Source organism: Melanaphis sacchari, unplaced genomic scaffold (genome assembly GCF_002803265.2).
Source record: "Melanaphis sacchari strain LSU unplaced genomic scaffold, SCAv2.0 Contig8_pilon_pilon, whole genome shotgun sequence".
Classification (NCBI taxonomy): Eukaryota; Metazoa; Arthropoda; class Insecta; order Hemiptera; family Aphididae; genus Melanaphis; species Melanaphis sacchari.
In genome coordinates, this window is record NW_020271635.1 from 3,865,915 (window position 1) to 3,884,028 (window position 18,114).

The 18,114-nt window shown below is 25.3% G+C and overlaps 2 protein-coding genes across 2 annotated transcripts; both read right to left on the bottom strand.

Annotated features, from left to right (window-relative positions):
- Positions 1–698: 698 nt before the first annotated feature.
- Positions 699–4,631, bottom strand: LOC112602599 (general odorant-binding protein 70). The gene is made up of 7 exons (XM_025350765.1): positions 4,318–4,631; positions 4,137–4,233; positions 3,957–4,069; positions 2,456–2,491; positions 2,187–2,343; positions 888–952; positions 699–815 (listed from the first exon to the last, which is right to left on the bottom strand). The coding sequence occupies exons 1-7, from the start codon at positions 4,393–4,395 to the stop codon at positions 765–767; spliced, it is 597 nt and encodes a 198-aa protein (XP_025206550.1). The 5' UTR covers positions 4,396–4,631; the 3' UTR covers positions 699–764.
- Positions 4,632–13,257: 8,626 nt separating this feature from the next.
- LOC112602618 (ATP synthase subunit delta, mitochondrial) lies at positions 13,258–14,326 on the bottom strand. The gene is made up of 4 exons (XM_025350792.1): positions 14,215–14,326; positions 14,027–14,148; positions 13,706–13,873; positions 13,258–13,640 (listed from the first exon to the last, which is right to left on the bottom strand). Exons 2-4 carry the CDS (start codon positions 14,141–14,143, stop codon positions 13,440–13,442), a joined length of 486 nt encoding a protein of 161 aa, XP_025206577.1. The 5' UTR covers positions 14,144–14,148; positions 14,215–14,326; the 3' UTR covers positions 13,258–13,439.
- Positions 14,327–18,114: the final 3,788 nt, after the last annotated feature.

Genomic DNA, 18,114 nt, shown 5'->3' on the forward strand with positions numbered 1-18,114 from the left:
AATTTATTTAGCATTTATATTATTTCATAATTGAATAATATAGACACTAAGATTTTTTCATCAAATAAAATAATTAAATACGTATTATACGTATTAAATCACCTTGTGTGTAACAATAGATTTGAATAACAGTTAACCGCGCATTACCATTACATCCAACTATCCTACAACAAAATTAGCATATTTCTTTAAACATATTATTAACTATTAGACCAATTATAATTTAAAAATTTATTTATTTTAATCAGAAAGACTGTCAGAACCAATGTGAACACCAAACACACGATAAGACTAATTTATTGTAGTTTAAGTTTAAACAGGTATTAATGTATCATATTATAATCAATATGAGTATTGGACTGTAAATAAATTTAATTAAAATCGTGAGGTTATTGGTTTATGAACAAATATTTAATAGATATATTCTAATCACAAAATAAAATAAAATAATAAGATAAATGACCTTGAGGATAATAATGAAAATAACTTAATAACAAATAAAATTAATGTTTGAACTTATATCTAAATATACGATTTTTTATATATTATAAGATAAGGTAAGTAATAATAATAAATTTAATAGGTATTCTGTTTTATCAAAATAAGTTTAACTAACAATTTCACTAAGATTTATTTTTTGGTAATTAATATAGCTACGAAAATTAATTTGAATTTAAATAAAATAAGATTATATTAATTACAATTTAAAGTTAAGTGATTATGTACAATGTTGGTATATATAAAATACAATCAAGGAAAATTTTTTAAACTTGACGTTGACTTAAATCATTCAACTTATTTTGGACTCCACAGTTCTGAAATAATAATAATGAACAAAGTTTATTGATTAATATAGTATAAGATTTTTTTTTTTTTTTACTACGTACTTCTTCAATTTTTTCACTGACACATTCAAACATTTCATAAGCAAGATCACATGTTTGTCCATCATCTAAAATTTAAAAATATAATAATAATACTCAAGTTATTTCACACTGTTTAAGTGTTATTTTTATTAATATTTAAAATATGTGTTAGACTGAAATTTCTGTTACCTAGTTTAAATATTTGATTTTATTATTTCCAACACTTCACTGTATTTTAAAAATAATGTAAAAGGTAATAAAAAAAAAAAAAAACATCATCTATTTGTGTGTTTAAAATCGTTAACATTTTTTTAAACAAATCATAATTTGAAATTAAAAAACGTGAAATTAATATTGCAATGAGAAATTATTTTGTAACAAGTAGCATTACCTTTAAAAATTACTATTACTTTCTCTGGTTTTACATTCATAATAAATTAATATATACTACATTTTTATAATTTAAATACTCAATCAATGAGATAATATGAATCATTAAAAAGAACACGGATTTTTATGTATTAAAAAGTATCGAAATGTGCAATAGATACTCAAACATTTTTTTTTATTTATTTAAAATTCACAAATTAAACAGCTTATAATAATTAATTACTTAAATACTTACGCAATGAAAAATTTTCACTTTAATATGTAACACGTTTTAAATTTCGTAAAAATATGCAAAAATATGCAATAACTATTAAATATACAAATAAAAATTTCACTATTGGATTCAAATTATTATGATTCGTGAAGATAATTATAAAAATCCAAAAAAGTGAAAAAGAAAAAAAATACGGATTGCATAAGAAATCCGTGTTCTGAATATATTAGAATATATAATTTTATTTTTATTGCCTTAAAATTTAACTGCGGTTCATGTTTATAATAGGCATTTGATTTGTAAAAGAAAATTTAATATCTGTTAGACTGTAATACATAATATTTAATAACTGTATATTATTAGGACTATTTTAATAGGTACCTAGTACCTACCTACGTAGATTTTTTTACTATTATTTATAAAAAAAATGAATTTTATTATACTATGTTTCAATATTTTTTTTTATCGTACTTGTAAAATTTGTTTTAAAAATTGAATGTTCTATTTATTTCTAGTTTGGAAACTGGATACAACTTCATGCTTAAACCATTATTTATCTCGTTTTAAATTAATAAAATTGTATTTTATCAATATCACGCGTATGTTATTAACACAACTCATTGCGACTGTTAATTAGAATAATTATACATGGCGATACAATGAATAATACTAATATTGGTAAATAGTATTGATTATGTTTCGTAAATGTTTCTTACCAAAATTTTTGGAGGGTTGTAGCTGTTTTAGCTGCTGTGCAATAGAAATACAATGCCTAACTGCGGATAATGTAGCCATGTAGTAGTTTCGGTCCTGGACTCCTTCGTTATACAGTTTCATCAAACCATCAACTACCGGAAAGCCGGTTTCATCAACCTAAATTAATTATATCGTATATAGCATAACAATCAGACGATTCATCTGCTTCAGAATAAGATGAACGCAACAAATATAGGCATAGTTACTATACAAAAATATTATACTCAACTGCTTTCACTTTCTTGTAGACGCACTGGAGCAAACACTGAAAACAATAATTATTAATATAGAAGAATCGTAATACATTGTATACGTTTATGTGCAGAAATATGTAATGAAATATATTTTGTTTTATTATTGAATGACCAAGACCATTAAGAACAGGTTTCAGTTATGCAACAAGTGAATGTTTTTTTTTTTAACAGCTCATTCACTTTTCAGATTAGGTTGACTATAGTAGCTACTACGGACAGGTATAAAACGACTTTTATTATAATACTTATAAAATTATATACAACATATTATTTAATGGGTGCAATTAACTTCCGATTCTATACTATTGTGTAATATGATGAATTTCGAAACTTAATTTTTACAACTAAACTATATTTAACATTTAGGTATTTACGGCTGTGATGTACTGCAATATTTAAAGGTTTTTTTAGTTGTTTTAATAATAAAACTATCTTAAATAAAATTATAATTAATAAAACATAAAAGCTGAATATTATTATTTATATATAGTAAAATGTTTAATACAGAATACGTTAAAATTTAAAACCAATCATTGATAATAATTAGTTAATATAATATATTATTGTTATACATTTTCTTTTTTATAGATTAATATTGTGTTAGAAAATAAAAAAGCTCAAAATGTTTTACAGCGTATCTCTTAAATTTACAATAATCAAGATTTAAATTGAACACAGTTTGTATCTACAAGTATGTAACTTTCAGATCGTGACATTCCTAATAGTTTTTGAGAAATTTTAATAAAATAAAATACGTAAAGAAAATATTTGGGTAAACCTCCGTTCTTAGTATGATATTTATCAATTTAAAGATAACTGAAACTTCACGAATTTTTTAAATTTTATCCTGAGACAGCTGTCTATTTAGTATAAATGTTAATTATTGTAATCATTATTTTAATAGCATAAAAAAAATTCACTTGTGATTATATTAAAAAAAAACAAAATTAACAATATGAAAAATAGTATAATACTAGATGAAATTTTAACAGTTAGAACTTAATATCTCAAAAGTATAAACATTATTAAAAATATATTTTTTTGATATTGTGTCTATTATTTATAAACGTTTTTTTAATAAAGCCGTCTTTTCACGTATTTTAAATGCATTATTTTATTTAATATATCTATATACAGATTGCATAAACATTTTTCTTAGTAAAAAATAATATTCATATTATGTATGCATATTATATGTATACATAATATAGTCTGAAGATATTTCAGAACTGTTTTTTTAAATAAAAATTGTTTTACTAATAATTTATAATTTGTTTGAAGTATTAAAAAATTATTCATTATTGTAAAAAACAAGTATTCATTAATAATTAGATGCACAATATATGTATCTTATGATACAAATGAATTAAGTAATAATATATTTTCATGCGTGAGATTTATACTATTTATTAACAGTAATTTTTTGGAGTGTTATAGTTGATATTAAAATTTAATTGAAAAAATATGATATCTTACCCCCGCAACTCTACGTTCCTCATTTGATAAATCTTCATCAGCGTCCCTTTTCGGTCTACTATAACTTGGTGTATTTTGTTCCAAAGTGCCATCATTAAGGATATCTAAAGCTTCTGTAAATTAATTTTATTTATTTATTAAAACCAATTGAATTAAAGAACATAATTTTTTCAACAATACCTTGAAGCAATGCGGATTTGATTTCTTCTTGACAAATATTAATTATTATTTCAAGATTCAAAGGTGCTTTATCAGGAGCTCTACATTTTCCTGATAGCTTTGCACAAATAAATATATTTTGATTAATGAGAACATTTTTAATGGTGATACAAGCATAGTAAATAATTATGAAAATACTTACTTCTTGTTTTTGACAATAAATTTCTTGTAATCCAAATCCAAAAAATAGAAAAACCATCAGAGAATAATTTCCACGCATGTTTAATTTAAAATAGACACTAAATAATATATAATACTATATAAATTTTTATTTAATATTATTATTCTTATAATTTCTTTTCGAGAAAATTGAACGTTGTGTTTTGAGTTGTTGCTGTTATCAAGTACGAAATTCAAATAAGACTTCTGGTATGCTCACACAACTACTTTCTTTGTAGCGAGTGCAAGCGTGAGTGGCTTTATATTAATTATGTCACTGGTCTCAGTGTACGTGTGTAAGTATGTTCATCATTATGAAAAACCGGTACCAGAAAACTCTATTTAACCACAATCCATAACGAGATCATTGTACAATGTACATAGATATACAAACGATATATATGTGCTAACCATAAATTCAGGTTATTTTGATTGGGTCATCATATTATGTTATCCACGCGTGATTATATGCATATTTATTAGTTAATTATCAGTGACCATTAATGGTTAAAACGTAAAAGACACGTGCGTAATGATTTTAATTATTATATATACAAAAAAAAAAAAAAAGTGTGTCTATAAAAAAATGAACTCATAACATGTTTTGATTTTCACGAATATTACTATTTTTTTTAAATTTATATAGATTTAAAAAAATCAAAAATGTACTTATATACATATATTATTTGAGCAAAAATGATTTATAGTTATACAATATATTTTGATAGCTACATTATATTTTATAAATTATAATACGATTAAACAAGGTATACTTTTTAATGTATGAAACATCATACCTAAGTAATAGTTCTAAATAATTTGTTTCTAGATATATATAATATAAAATATTGCACTTTTTCGAGAAAACCTGAATATTATGTAAATATTATTATAAATATTATTAATATTATGTTAATTGTTTTATAAATAATGTACTTTAAATTTTTAAGAAAAACATTTTAATATGTATTTTATTTTATTTTTTGTTAGTTAATATACAATCTGTAAAAGTTTATTAACAAAAATAATATACACCAAAATATAATGATATGAGTTACAAAATCCAATGGTTACACTTTATAACTGATTTTTTAATTAATTGAATAAATATTTTTTTTTTAGTTACAAAATTTAATAGTTAAAGTTACAATTCTATCTTCTTTTAAGTTTCCTTGGAGATTTCTAAGTATTAAGTAAGAGTTAAGTGTGGAAATTAAAGGATTTGGATGTTTTTTTTTAGAAGTGAACTAAAAACTTTTGTGTATAATTTAGCACATTTCAGATACGACTGATACGGGACAATTTTGAATTATAGATTTGTATGAAGTGAAAACATACACTATACACAGAAGGTTCTTGTTATTATGCATAAAATGATCGATGGGGCTTTTGTATTTTATTTAAATTTGATAATTTAGCTACACCCCATGTCAGAATCATGTTTTATTGACATTAATAAGAAAAAAAAAGCGAACATTTGTTGTGATACCTATAATTAGTTTAGAAGTATCAAAATTTTAAAAATTTATACCATGTGTAAACAGTGATAAGCTAAAAATGTGATAAAAATCTTAAGTATCTACGATAATTTGTATTAGTCTACCAGAGAAAACAAAAACCGTTTGAAAAGAAGTATTTAACTTTCCAGTAGACATTTTCTTTAACATAGATTACAAAATGTTCTTATAATTCTTAAAATGTATTATTTCAATAACGTTTTTTCAAAATGTGTTGCTTAAATTACTAATTAAAATTAATTTTATTCAGACAAACATTTTGAATTTTTTTTTTTTACACAGAAATTTAAAATGTTTTTTTTTTTTTGAATTAGCATTATATTATCAATCATTTAGACAATCTAATATAGATTTTATTTAAAATTCACCTTCGTTTAAAGACTTGTAGGTACATAAGAAACTTATTCAAACGTAATTAAAAATTTGTCAGTGACATGTAACAACATTAAAATTAAGTGACGACAACATAAAAATGTTGAGTGGTTATTAATCCATTCGTTTTAAGTCTTAACGATGGTAATTTGACAATATATGACGTCACAGGTAAGTATGCATAAAAATATTTAGTGGTCATTTAAAAAATTGATTTATTTATATTTGCTTATATAATCAAATTTATGAAGATAATTTCTAATTTTATGCTAGATAAACATTGTGTCAATAGTATAATAACATTGATTACAATTTTTACTTATAAATATAAGTAATACCTATATCATATATAATATCTTATATATATATAGAGAGAGAGAGACTTTATCAACTATAAAATATTTTAATTATATACTTTTTTATTTTTTATCACGATAATTTTTTTTAGCATATTTATTAGGTATTGTAGTTTAGCTAACACATGGTAAATTATTGATAATAATAATAATGATAAATATATGAAGGAAGGCTATAAAAACTGCCTTTTTCATAAATTTGAACTGTTAAGTCATTGCAGCACTCGTTCCCTACTATTAAAATAATTGACTCAGTTGTAAAGTGTTTTGATAGTTTTTGATTATTTTTAAGTTTAACTATATGATTACATAATTATATTGTCTTAAACATTTTTAATTTTAAATGTAATATTATGATAATAAATTTATGTTTTTTTATTAAAAAAATTACCAACACTATGTAGATATAATACAAAATACAATGCTAATTACCAATTAATTTACTATTTTAATGAATAAATGTGACTAAAAAGAAAATAGTTTAGTACCATTATTGATGTTGAATAAAACAAGTCATTATCAAATTATACTTTGTTAAGCAACTAATTCAATAAAGCAAAAATTGATTCAGTTGGATATTTTTCGATGACAAATTTTAATTACTATTATGGAATCTAACCAAGTATGATGAAAATTAATTTAATTTAAATTATAATTTTGATTTTTAGTTTAGCAGAACATATTTCAACTAAATAATTGTAGGTAATTTAATTTATTATGCATCGAATATCAGTAGTTGATGATATATCAAGTACTAAATATTGGAGCCTACATAAATACATACTTATAATTTAATGTAAATATATACAGAGTGATCTAAATTAAATATATCAATAAAACTCATATGATAGCGTAAAAATAGAATAATTACATAAAAAAATATTGCTAATTAAATTAGATATTTCACGATAATTTTAATTTAATATGGAAGAATTTAAAAAAAAATATAACACTTTAATAAAAACTTTATGTCTCGGTATAATGTTCAAAACAAAGTCATAATTAATTCAGAAGCAGATTATTCCTAAGACCTGTAGCTTAAAATATCGTTTATATGTTTGCATATTACAGTAAGATATTATTAACTATTAAAAGTTAGTAATTATTAATAATAATATTATATAAGCAAGCTGTTGTAATAATTAAATACTAATAAAATAATAAATTAAATGTTTTTTGGAAAGAATTAAATCAACCTATATTATAAAACTAATAATAAAATAAATTGCTATTAATATCAAAAAATATATTATGAAATGTACTAATACTAATTACTAAGTGATACTAGCTTACATAGAATCTTCACTTAGAATTTTTTACGAATATAATGATGATTGAAAATTTGAAATAGTGTTGAACTCAAATTTAACACACTCATTAATTTATTATAATGACTCACTCGACATCTAAAGTCAGCAGAGCGATAGATATTCACGTTTTGTTTGAAGATTATAGAAGAAAAAATTACATCAAAAAAATCTTGTTCAAAATTTAAACTAATATTATTTGAACATCATTTAACAGAAATATCAATCTTGAAATTGAAATTCAATGTTATTTATACTAATTACTAATTTTGCTTATTCAAGATATTATAAATATAATTTAAAATGGCATTGTGATAATAAAAAATAAATAAAATACTATAATCTAGATTTAAAGACTTTAGCAATAAATACTAATGAATAAAACATTCAAACAGGAGTAATTAAATGTCGAATTAAACCTAACATAGTCGGAACGTTAATTTCTACAGTAGATTTTTGTAGGTTCAATCCTTCAAGCGATTTAATAGTGCCTTATACTACTTGTAATGATACTTGTTTCGCGATAATGTGAATATGATATATGAACTCTCGATTAAGCTACGTTTTAATTGAAATTAATTCTTGGTCTTTTTTTTATAAATAGATTTAGTCAGGCGAACACCTATGAAAATATTGTCCAAAACAGCCTAGAGTATTATAATTACTCGTGGCTTATTTCCGTCGAAAAGCCTTGCTCAAAACTTGCTATTCATAATGAAAATGATGTATAATGTATGACCTCCGATTAATAGGATACTTTAATAATGGGCATCATCGTTAATTTCGCGTGTTTCAATATTTTTAGATTATACTGGAGTGAAGAAAATATAACTTTGAACTGTGGAAACATTTTACCATTGTAGTTTAAAATTGACAAATTCTATTAACTATCAATTATCATTATTATTTAGTTAAATGTTAACGTTTTTACGTTCATATTAGTTCGTTTACTTTTTTATTTCTCATGAAAAAAATGATATACCTACTTAAAAAGTTATTATGGTTTTTTAATATTTAATAATGAATCGCCTTAACTCTCAAGAGAGTCACTGCGTCAACCAACACTATCATACTTAACAATCAAAATGAACAAACTATTATATTTTAATAATTCAACTAATGTTGGTCAATTTCCATCAAAATAATACCTCCAGGTTAAAGTTATACCTACTTAAAAAGTTATCATTTTATCACTTATACATGCCTACATTATATAATATTTAAAAATACATTATTAATTTAAAAATTATATAATTATAATTTTAGATTCTTAGCTAAGAATTTATTGATTTCTTAATGATGAGTTTTTTTTTTTTTTTATTGAATACCTACTGAAACTGAACTACTTAGTTAGTACTTTTGAGAGCTAAGCGTGAAAATTTTTAGTACTTTTCAAAATAAACAAGAAATAAATAGCAAGGAATTCGGGGATTTTAATTTAAAACCAGTTTTCATTCAGCTCAGAATCCAAAAAAAATGTATTCAACATTCTATGTATGTTTTATTTTTTTATATCGTAATCGAAGTATTAATAGCTATTAACCTAATCAACATTTGAATACTTATTAAATATATTTTAAAAATTTTTTTTCTTTTGATTTTTAAATATTTTGTCATCACAGAAAGCGCATATTATTTCTTTTCGATATCTAACCATCTATAAAATATGAAAAAAAATATTAATTATATATAGTTTTTTTGATTTTCAACTAGCTAACGTTTGACATGCGTTTTCTATAATGCGTTTAACATCTCTCCTTTACGCCCACGTCGTCCGCGATCCGACGCAGTCGGATCGCCTACCTGGGAGGTTCAAACGCGTTTAATTGGATTTTCAGTGGTGATCGCTTGAAAAATCGAGCGCTCGATTCGACTTAAACTTTTTTGCGTACTAAACAGCACAACGGTTTCGACGTCAGGAGGTATGACAATCCGCCGCAGCCAGATTGCCCTGTCAGGTATCGATATTCGATGGGCGATGACTGATAACTGGACACTTAATAACCCTTTCGGAGTGTATTTATTTATTTTCCATACTCAAAAGCATCGGGCGAGCCACGGGAAATTCATCCATTCCGTCGAAATCGGATTGCCCTTTCAGCAGGTATCGACTTTCACCGTACGGGCGATGACTGATACCTAGACACTCGATTGCCGTTTTCGTAACGAGCTACGGGACGAGGTTCTCCGACGTTAGGTAGGCAGGTTCGAAACACGTTCCCGCGAAATCCGTTCTGTACGATAACTGACTAAGTATTCTGATTTTTTTTTAAATTTTTAAATTTTGTGTTAATTAATTGTAATTTCTGTTATCAAAAAAATGATTAAATATATATAGTTTCTTGATCTTCGACTTACTATTTACCACAACTCGCTAACGTTTGATATGTATTTTCATTAATACGTTTAAAATTTCTACTTTGTGCTCACATCGTCCGCGATTCGACGCAGTCGGATCGCCTACCTGGGAGGTTCAAACGCGTTTAACTGGATTTTCAGTGGTGATCGCTTGAGAAATCGAGCGCTCGATTCGACTTAAACTTTTTTGCGTACTAAACAGCACAACGCCTTCGACGTCAGGAGGTATGACAATCCGCCACAGGCGGATTGCCCTGTCAGGAATCGATATTCACTGGACGATGACTGATAACTAGACACTTAATTAATTTTTCGGAATGTATTTATTTATTTTCCATGCACAAAAGCACAGGGCAAGCTACGGGACAAGGTGTATTACTCCTGTGAATTTAATGAAATGACCGACCACTAGATGCTCAAATTAGACTTATTATTTACGCGTTTAAAACGACACCGCCAAAGTGTAGAGCCACCAAATCAGAGGTACCAACATCTCATTCGTCGTTATCACTGGTTTTGCCTACTAGACTTTTCTAACTGCTGTATTCTTAAGTCCTGTCTCCGACCTAGGAAATTCACTTCAAACGATATTCAGCTACCTAGGGTACTCACATACAGCGAGTTTTACCGACCTAGGGTACTCACATACAGCGAGTTTTACCGACCTAGGGTACTCACATACAGCGAGTTTTACCGACCTAGGGTATTCACATATAGCAAGTTTCACCGACCTAGGGTATTCACTTACAGCGAGTTTCACCGACCTAGGGTATTCACTTACAGCGAGTTTCACCGGTGCTAGTATATTATATAAAAAAATATTTTTAGCGTCACTTATCAGACTTGGATAATGGTTATTGAATTAGGTAGTTAACTTATATCTTAAAAACCTTTCTGGAATCTTTAAAATTTTTGTCAAATTCGATTCTGTAGTTTTTGAATAAATATAATTTATAATATAAGCCGTGTGGCTTATATGGGTGTGCCCACACCCATAGACAGATTAACTTTTATAAAAAAATAATTGATTTGTAAATAAACCATTCCTGTTTTTTAATTATTTATTAACAAATAATAATAAATAATTATATTTTGTAACTAGGTACTCAATAATTTATTTTTATAGTTTTAATTGTTTTAATGTTCATACTTCATATTTGTATACAATATTGTTTCTTACAGTGATTGAAATTTGTCCTTTCAAGTGTTGACAGAGCGCTCTAGTGGAGATATTAATAATTGTATTCAATTCTGTCTAGTCTACAGACTCTACAGTTGTACAACCGATAGATCTACATTCCATTTGAAGTTAATATTTTAATGTATTTATTAGTTAGTAGTTACTTACCACTAGGTACTCCTAATTAAGCCACTTATTTGAGAAGCAATGTATGTCAATGAAAGGTGATTTAAGGAAAGCAATAAAAAACTGTTTATACACATTCAGTTATAAATGGGGATTAAACTGAGAGGTCTAATGAAGAAAACTCGACTATATATCAAATTTAAAAAAAAATATGAATTGGCCTTAGGAAGGTACATATAGAGTTCTAAACTTACATTGTTTCTATGATACACAAATTTCTGTGGTGTAAATGTGTGACTGAATAAAATTATTATTTTTTTAATGTTTACAAATGATGAATCTGTGCAATGTGCATAGTTAACACATTGTATGTATTATATCAATTTTCAATATTTTATAAACTACCTATGTCATTCAGTTTTTACAATAGTTTAACTTAATGCGAGTATAGTATAATAGATTTCCTTAAATTGGAATATTAAACTACACATTATGGCATAAAAATGTTTAGTAACTATTGTAAATACAAATTTTGTTATCATAATTAATTACAAATTTCATTAATTACATTAAAAATGGGAATTAATGATACATCATATTAAATTTACTTTGTTAAACAAAATAACTCAAATTAGTAATTTATTTAGTAGGTAAGATTATAATTTTTCATAGATAAACTTAGTAAGCGTTGACATGTTAAGTAACAACAATGTTATGTAGCGTAAAATTCAATAATTTTGGTCATGTCATATCAGATACACCTATTATTAAAATGTTTATTCACCTAAGTCATAATTATAAATTACAATTTAATAATAACTAAGATTTTTAATGATTAACAATAGCATTTGTAAGTAGGCAAAATAAAATGATCATTATCCATATTTGCCATTTGGAAAATCAAAAGATATATTTGTAAGTTGTACTCTATTTTATTCTATATATCTACAAAACTGGGTAAACTGAACTTATTACAGAGATACTATACTTCCGCAAGATTGATTAAGCCCCTTGGTACATCACAAATATTGCACTGCATAATGATCTTCAAATCTCCACCATAAGGCAAACAGCTACCACATATTACTTTCACCTACATTCTGATATGGAACACCATTCAAAAATCCTCATCATTCAACTTCATTCCAATACTCTTTCAGATAACCCAGTCAAACGCAAATGGTCTAGAGATTTTCTCAATATGCATCATATTTAACGTGTATAGTTTTATTTCTCTCTAAAATTAAAACCTATGTCCAGGAGTTTTTTATAATGAGTCATCGACTCATTTATTATTACTTATTTACTTATTGTACCATTTATTATATAGATTGTAAATTTTAAATAAATAAATTTAGAAAAAAAACTTAATACTGTGATACTATTTACAATACCTATTGAAATAAAAATTATTTATTTCAATAGTTGACTTAAATGATTAGGACTACTATTAAACCTTTATAAGCGTAGCATCAGTAATTTAGTGTTACTACACATATTTTAATATTTTAAACACCTACTATAGATTAAAAATTATATTTGCAAAGTAAATCAAAGATTTTTACCATTTAATTAAAATATAAAAACAATATTTTCAACATATTGTAAGTAAGCAGAATATTGTATGTTTGATAATACTTAATGGAATATCATTAAATTAAAATATTGTTAGCTAAAATTAAAAACAGTAAAAACTAAAACTCACAATAATTATGGAATTTTTTATTGGATATTGATCGAGAATAATTATAATTTAAAATTTTCAACTTCAAAATCAACAAATGAAACGGAATATGTAGAAATTCAATTTAATTTTTAAACCTAATTGTATATGAGAAAATTTTTAAATAAATTTCCACACTAATATAATACATAGTTTACATTCAGTATTAGTTTCCTGCTGCTAAAACAAGTGCTTCAGCTACTTCAACGGCAATGGCAGCTTCTGCTTTGGCAACATCACCAGATGCAGTTGCCATTTGACTTTGAGCTTCTTGTAATACTTGACGCGCAGCTGATCCATCAAGATCTTCAACTGGGTGAGCTTCTTCAGCCAAAACTTGAACACTAGAATCTTCATTTACAGTTATCTAAAAATAACAAAATTTACTTATTACATAAGTATAAGGTTAGACATTAAACAAAAGTATAGTACCGTTCCACTAGAAACAAATATTTTTTTAGATGTTCCTTCATCTTCGTATACCGTTACAACACCAGGGCGGAGAACTGCCAATGTGGGAACATGATTAGGTAAGATACCGAATGAACCACTAAAAGATGGTACATCAACTTGTTTGATATTTTTGTTATTATAGAAAATCTAAAAAAATTGAATAAAACTTTTAGGTACTTATTAATTGTAAAAATATATGAACCCTTATCAAACAATCACGATAAACAACAAACAAATACACATTTCAATATTCATTAGATATTTAAAGTCTTTCTTTTACTAGATTACTATTATACATACTTGATTGGCGGCAGCAAATGTGAAGTTCATTTGATCAGCGTAATTCCTTGAAAAGCATTTAGTTGGTCCTTGTGTGAGCCTAGCGGCTAATTTTGTGGATCGCAAAAATAAAGCCATTATTTCTAAAATGAAAACACAATATTTATTTTTATCGATTTATTGTTACGATCTAAAATAATACTACTTACAGTCGAACGGGAGATTTTATAAAAGAAGAAATCCAAAATAATGAGGTAAACAGTAATAGCTTACGAAAATTAGAAAATGACCTCTATCGTTTAGTCTCTTTAACTGCACTCTATAATAATTTATGAATATAAAGATAACAAATAATGATAGTGTACAATCGGCTGTTAAATTTCAAAGAGATTCTAAACATTTACTATGGTATGTTGTATGTATGAGATGTGCACTGCACTGGTAACTGGTGTAGTTCTATGGTCTATAATCTCTTTTCTGTGGTCTATACCAGGGGTCTCCAAACTACGGCCCGCGGGCCGGATGCGGCCCCCGAATAAGTTTTCACCGGCCCGCCAAATAACGGAAAATATTCTAAAAATATATATACCTAGTTTTCATAGTCGTTATCGCGCGCATGAGCAATTATTATCAGCTGTATTAGCTGTAATTTATAAATTATATATGAAAATTAAATGTATTCATACATTTTGGCCCGCTAAGAGATTTTTTTATTTTATGTGGCCCTCGGATAAAAAAAGTTTGAAGACCCCTGGTCTATACCATAGGTGGCCAACTTGCGGCTCGCGAGCTAAATGTGGCTCTCAATGCTCTCATCATTGTTAGATGCGGCTTGCGTCATCTTATTTATAAAAACAAAATTAACTGGATATTGTTATAAATTTTAATTTTTTAGGTATTAGCTAATAAAAAATTATTATTTTTAAATTATATAAAATGATGATTAAAATGTGTATAAACATTTTGGCTCTTGGTATCATTGTATTTATATATGTGACCCGTGCACCTATCCATGTTGCCATGTTGGTCACTCCTGGTTTATACTATTATGCAATATGCATAAAAGTTTTGTAATTGCCAATCAATTTAAATTTATATTTTTTAATTATTATAATTTAATTTTTACAATTTATCTTGCTTTAGAATTAATATATTAATTATAATATGATACTTTTTATGTATATATTATAATACTTATATTATCTTTGGTTTAAAAATGTAAAACCCGCGATGAATTAAAATTGTAAAACGTGTTTCAAGCTAAAAATTTTGATCTGTTATCCGTATTGATAATTAATTATTATTTAATAATCATTATTTTATTAGATTCTGAGCGGAGCTAGGGAGTTAGTGGTTACTGGTTTTACAATAAAATGTATTGCATTTTTTCTGTGAACTATGTTTTTACCAGAATACATAATTTATAATATATTCAACCTATATTTAAATCTATAAATTACAACACAGTATAATAAACTTGTATTTTTTATTGCTTCATTAATTTAGTTATTTATTGCCATGTTTTACAGCTGAAAGTTCCAAGAGTAAGTATTTAAAAATGTTACCAGAAAAAAATTACTGATGATTTAATGAAATAAAGTAGGTAGTAAGAATTTAATATCTACTAAGATTTGTAATTTCTATTCATTTCTCTATTTCAGATTTCTTTATAATAAACTACTAATTAGGTTAAAAATATGGTTGCCATACGTCTTTTTTTTTTTTTTTCATTGAAAATCACTACATGAGGGCCGAACTGTTTTCACATTGCTTAACTATACGTCTCAAAAAGTTTTAATTGTCACCGGTTTTTTATTTGGTAATTTTGGTATACTGGTGTCCCGAAAATTAGTTTTGGGTCACTTAATGTCTAGGTTTTTAGTAAAAATTAAAATTATTTATTTTCGAATAATAATTGTAATTAACAAATCGAGAGTCTGTCTGAAAGTATAATGATACTAAATCTATAGTAGTCTATAGTAGTAGATAAATATAAAATAACAATAATCTTTATTGCCTATTGGCAATATTGGGAAAATTAGAGGGAAACAAACAAGCTTATATTATGCGCTGCGCTGTCATTGTACAGTTTTCATGTTTTATTTTTATATTTGATCGATAGTCGACCGGGCTACTCACTAATAGCTATTAGAATTAGACTATTATTATTAGTGTTTTTTTTTTTTTTTTAAGTGTGTTTTCTTTAATAAAAATACAATGGACTGACAAATGAAATCATCTTCAGCTTGATACTGTGGGTGTGGAAAATATTTTAATGAATTTAATGTATAAGAACTACAAAAATGTTCGTTTCGAATTTTACGAATATGTAAAAACTCATCCATCTATAGTCTTTACTTCATCAATTAAATGATCTACTAAACTTAAAAAGTATGATAAATAAATATAGAAAGAATCTATACCTACTATTTACTAAGTACAAGCAAATAAATAATACCAATTTCTTTTTACATTATCTTTAACAAAATTAAAAAAAAAAAAACATTATAATTTAAATTTTATAATCTATGGAACATTTTCGATATAAATTTTTTGAATGATTTAAGTGTATAAAATAATTAGTTGTTTTTTTAATATAAACTTAATATGATTCAATAGGTAATAGTTTTTAGTCAATTTAATTTACAATTTTAGCTGTTTGTCCTAGATGTACTTGATAAAATTAATGACAACTCTAGTGAAAAATCTTAATATATCTATATAGTTTTAAAGAAATAATAGTAATTATTACTCATAAAGGGTATATTTTTTATAATAAAGTACTATTTAGTATAGATTTACTAGTAGATAGCCTGGTAGGTATAATAGGTATATTATTAATTTTTAAATATGTTTGGAAGAAAATTGAAACACATTAAAAACTCCAAGTGTATATTTTGACACAGCCATTGTTCTTGGAACCATTAAAGAACATTAGGATACATTTATTGTATTAAACACTTACAGCAATAATAATAAATTTAAGGAATGGCACATTGACATTAAGATAAACATTATCATTTAATTAAAGGCTAAATTAAATTCATATAGTTGGTTTATAACTGATGCAAATGGATACAGTCATACAGATATGAGTACATGATCCAGAGCTAAGGGAAAATTGAGTTGATAAACCAAATTCTTTGTTCTAAAGATAAAAACATTAACATAGATACTTTTATTAATATGATAAATTATTAAAGAAAGGCCATACCAAATCTGTCAACTCCCAAGCACCCTGCTGTGACTTTTTAAAAATATTTAAGTTTGAATTTCAATAATAATTAAATTTTTAATGCAGTGAAAAAAAAATGTTCTCTCAAGTTAAATACTAAAACATTTTTATACAACTAACTCAACAAAACTATTAACTAATATAGAAGTATGTGATGCTTTAATTGTGAATAGTAATTTGAACTGTTATATTTATATCATAATAATAATTATAATAATAAAAACCTAGGGTAATTGTTTTAACAATGTTTATCGAAGCAGGTTAAAAATCAGAATAAATTAGAAAATATTAAATCAATTTTTTAAGGCAGAATTTAGAATTGTATACAGTTTATCAACTATTATATAAAAAAAAATAGTTGATTGAAGTTATTACACAAGAAAAGTATACCACTAGATCGCGTTAAATACTCGATAGAGGATAAAAATTATTACATGGCTTTTATAATACAGAAATTCAGTAAAACATAATAAACTACTACTTTAGTCTGAGTATAGCCTGTAGGTAGGTACCTATTTGATAAATTATTATATAAATAATTATCATTTATTAACTATCATTTAATAAATATCAATTATTTATGAACTATCCTTGATGTTAAAATTTGGATTTTTATTGGCAGAAAACTGTTAACAAATACCTACACAGTACACGGCTACTCATAATATAATATAGATACATGCATTAGTATTCAATTTGTAAAAATAGGAAACTTTTTGGTGCATGCTAATAAATGTTGTGCATTTTGTGCTTGCATATTTTTGTTTCAGCGCTCAAAGTTTCAATATAGATTATAGGTAAATCTAAAAATCTGGTCAAAGCATAAATGTATAGCCGTATAGGTAATACTTACAGGCTGTAATACTTACTGATA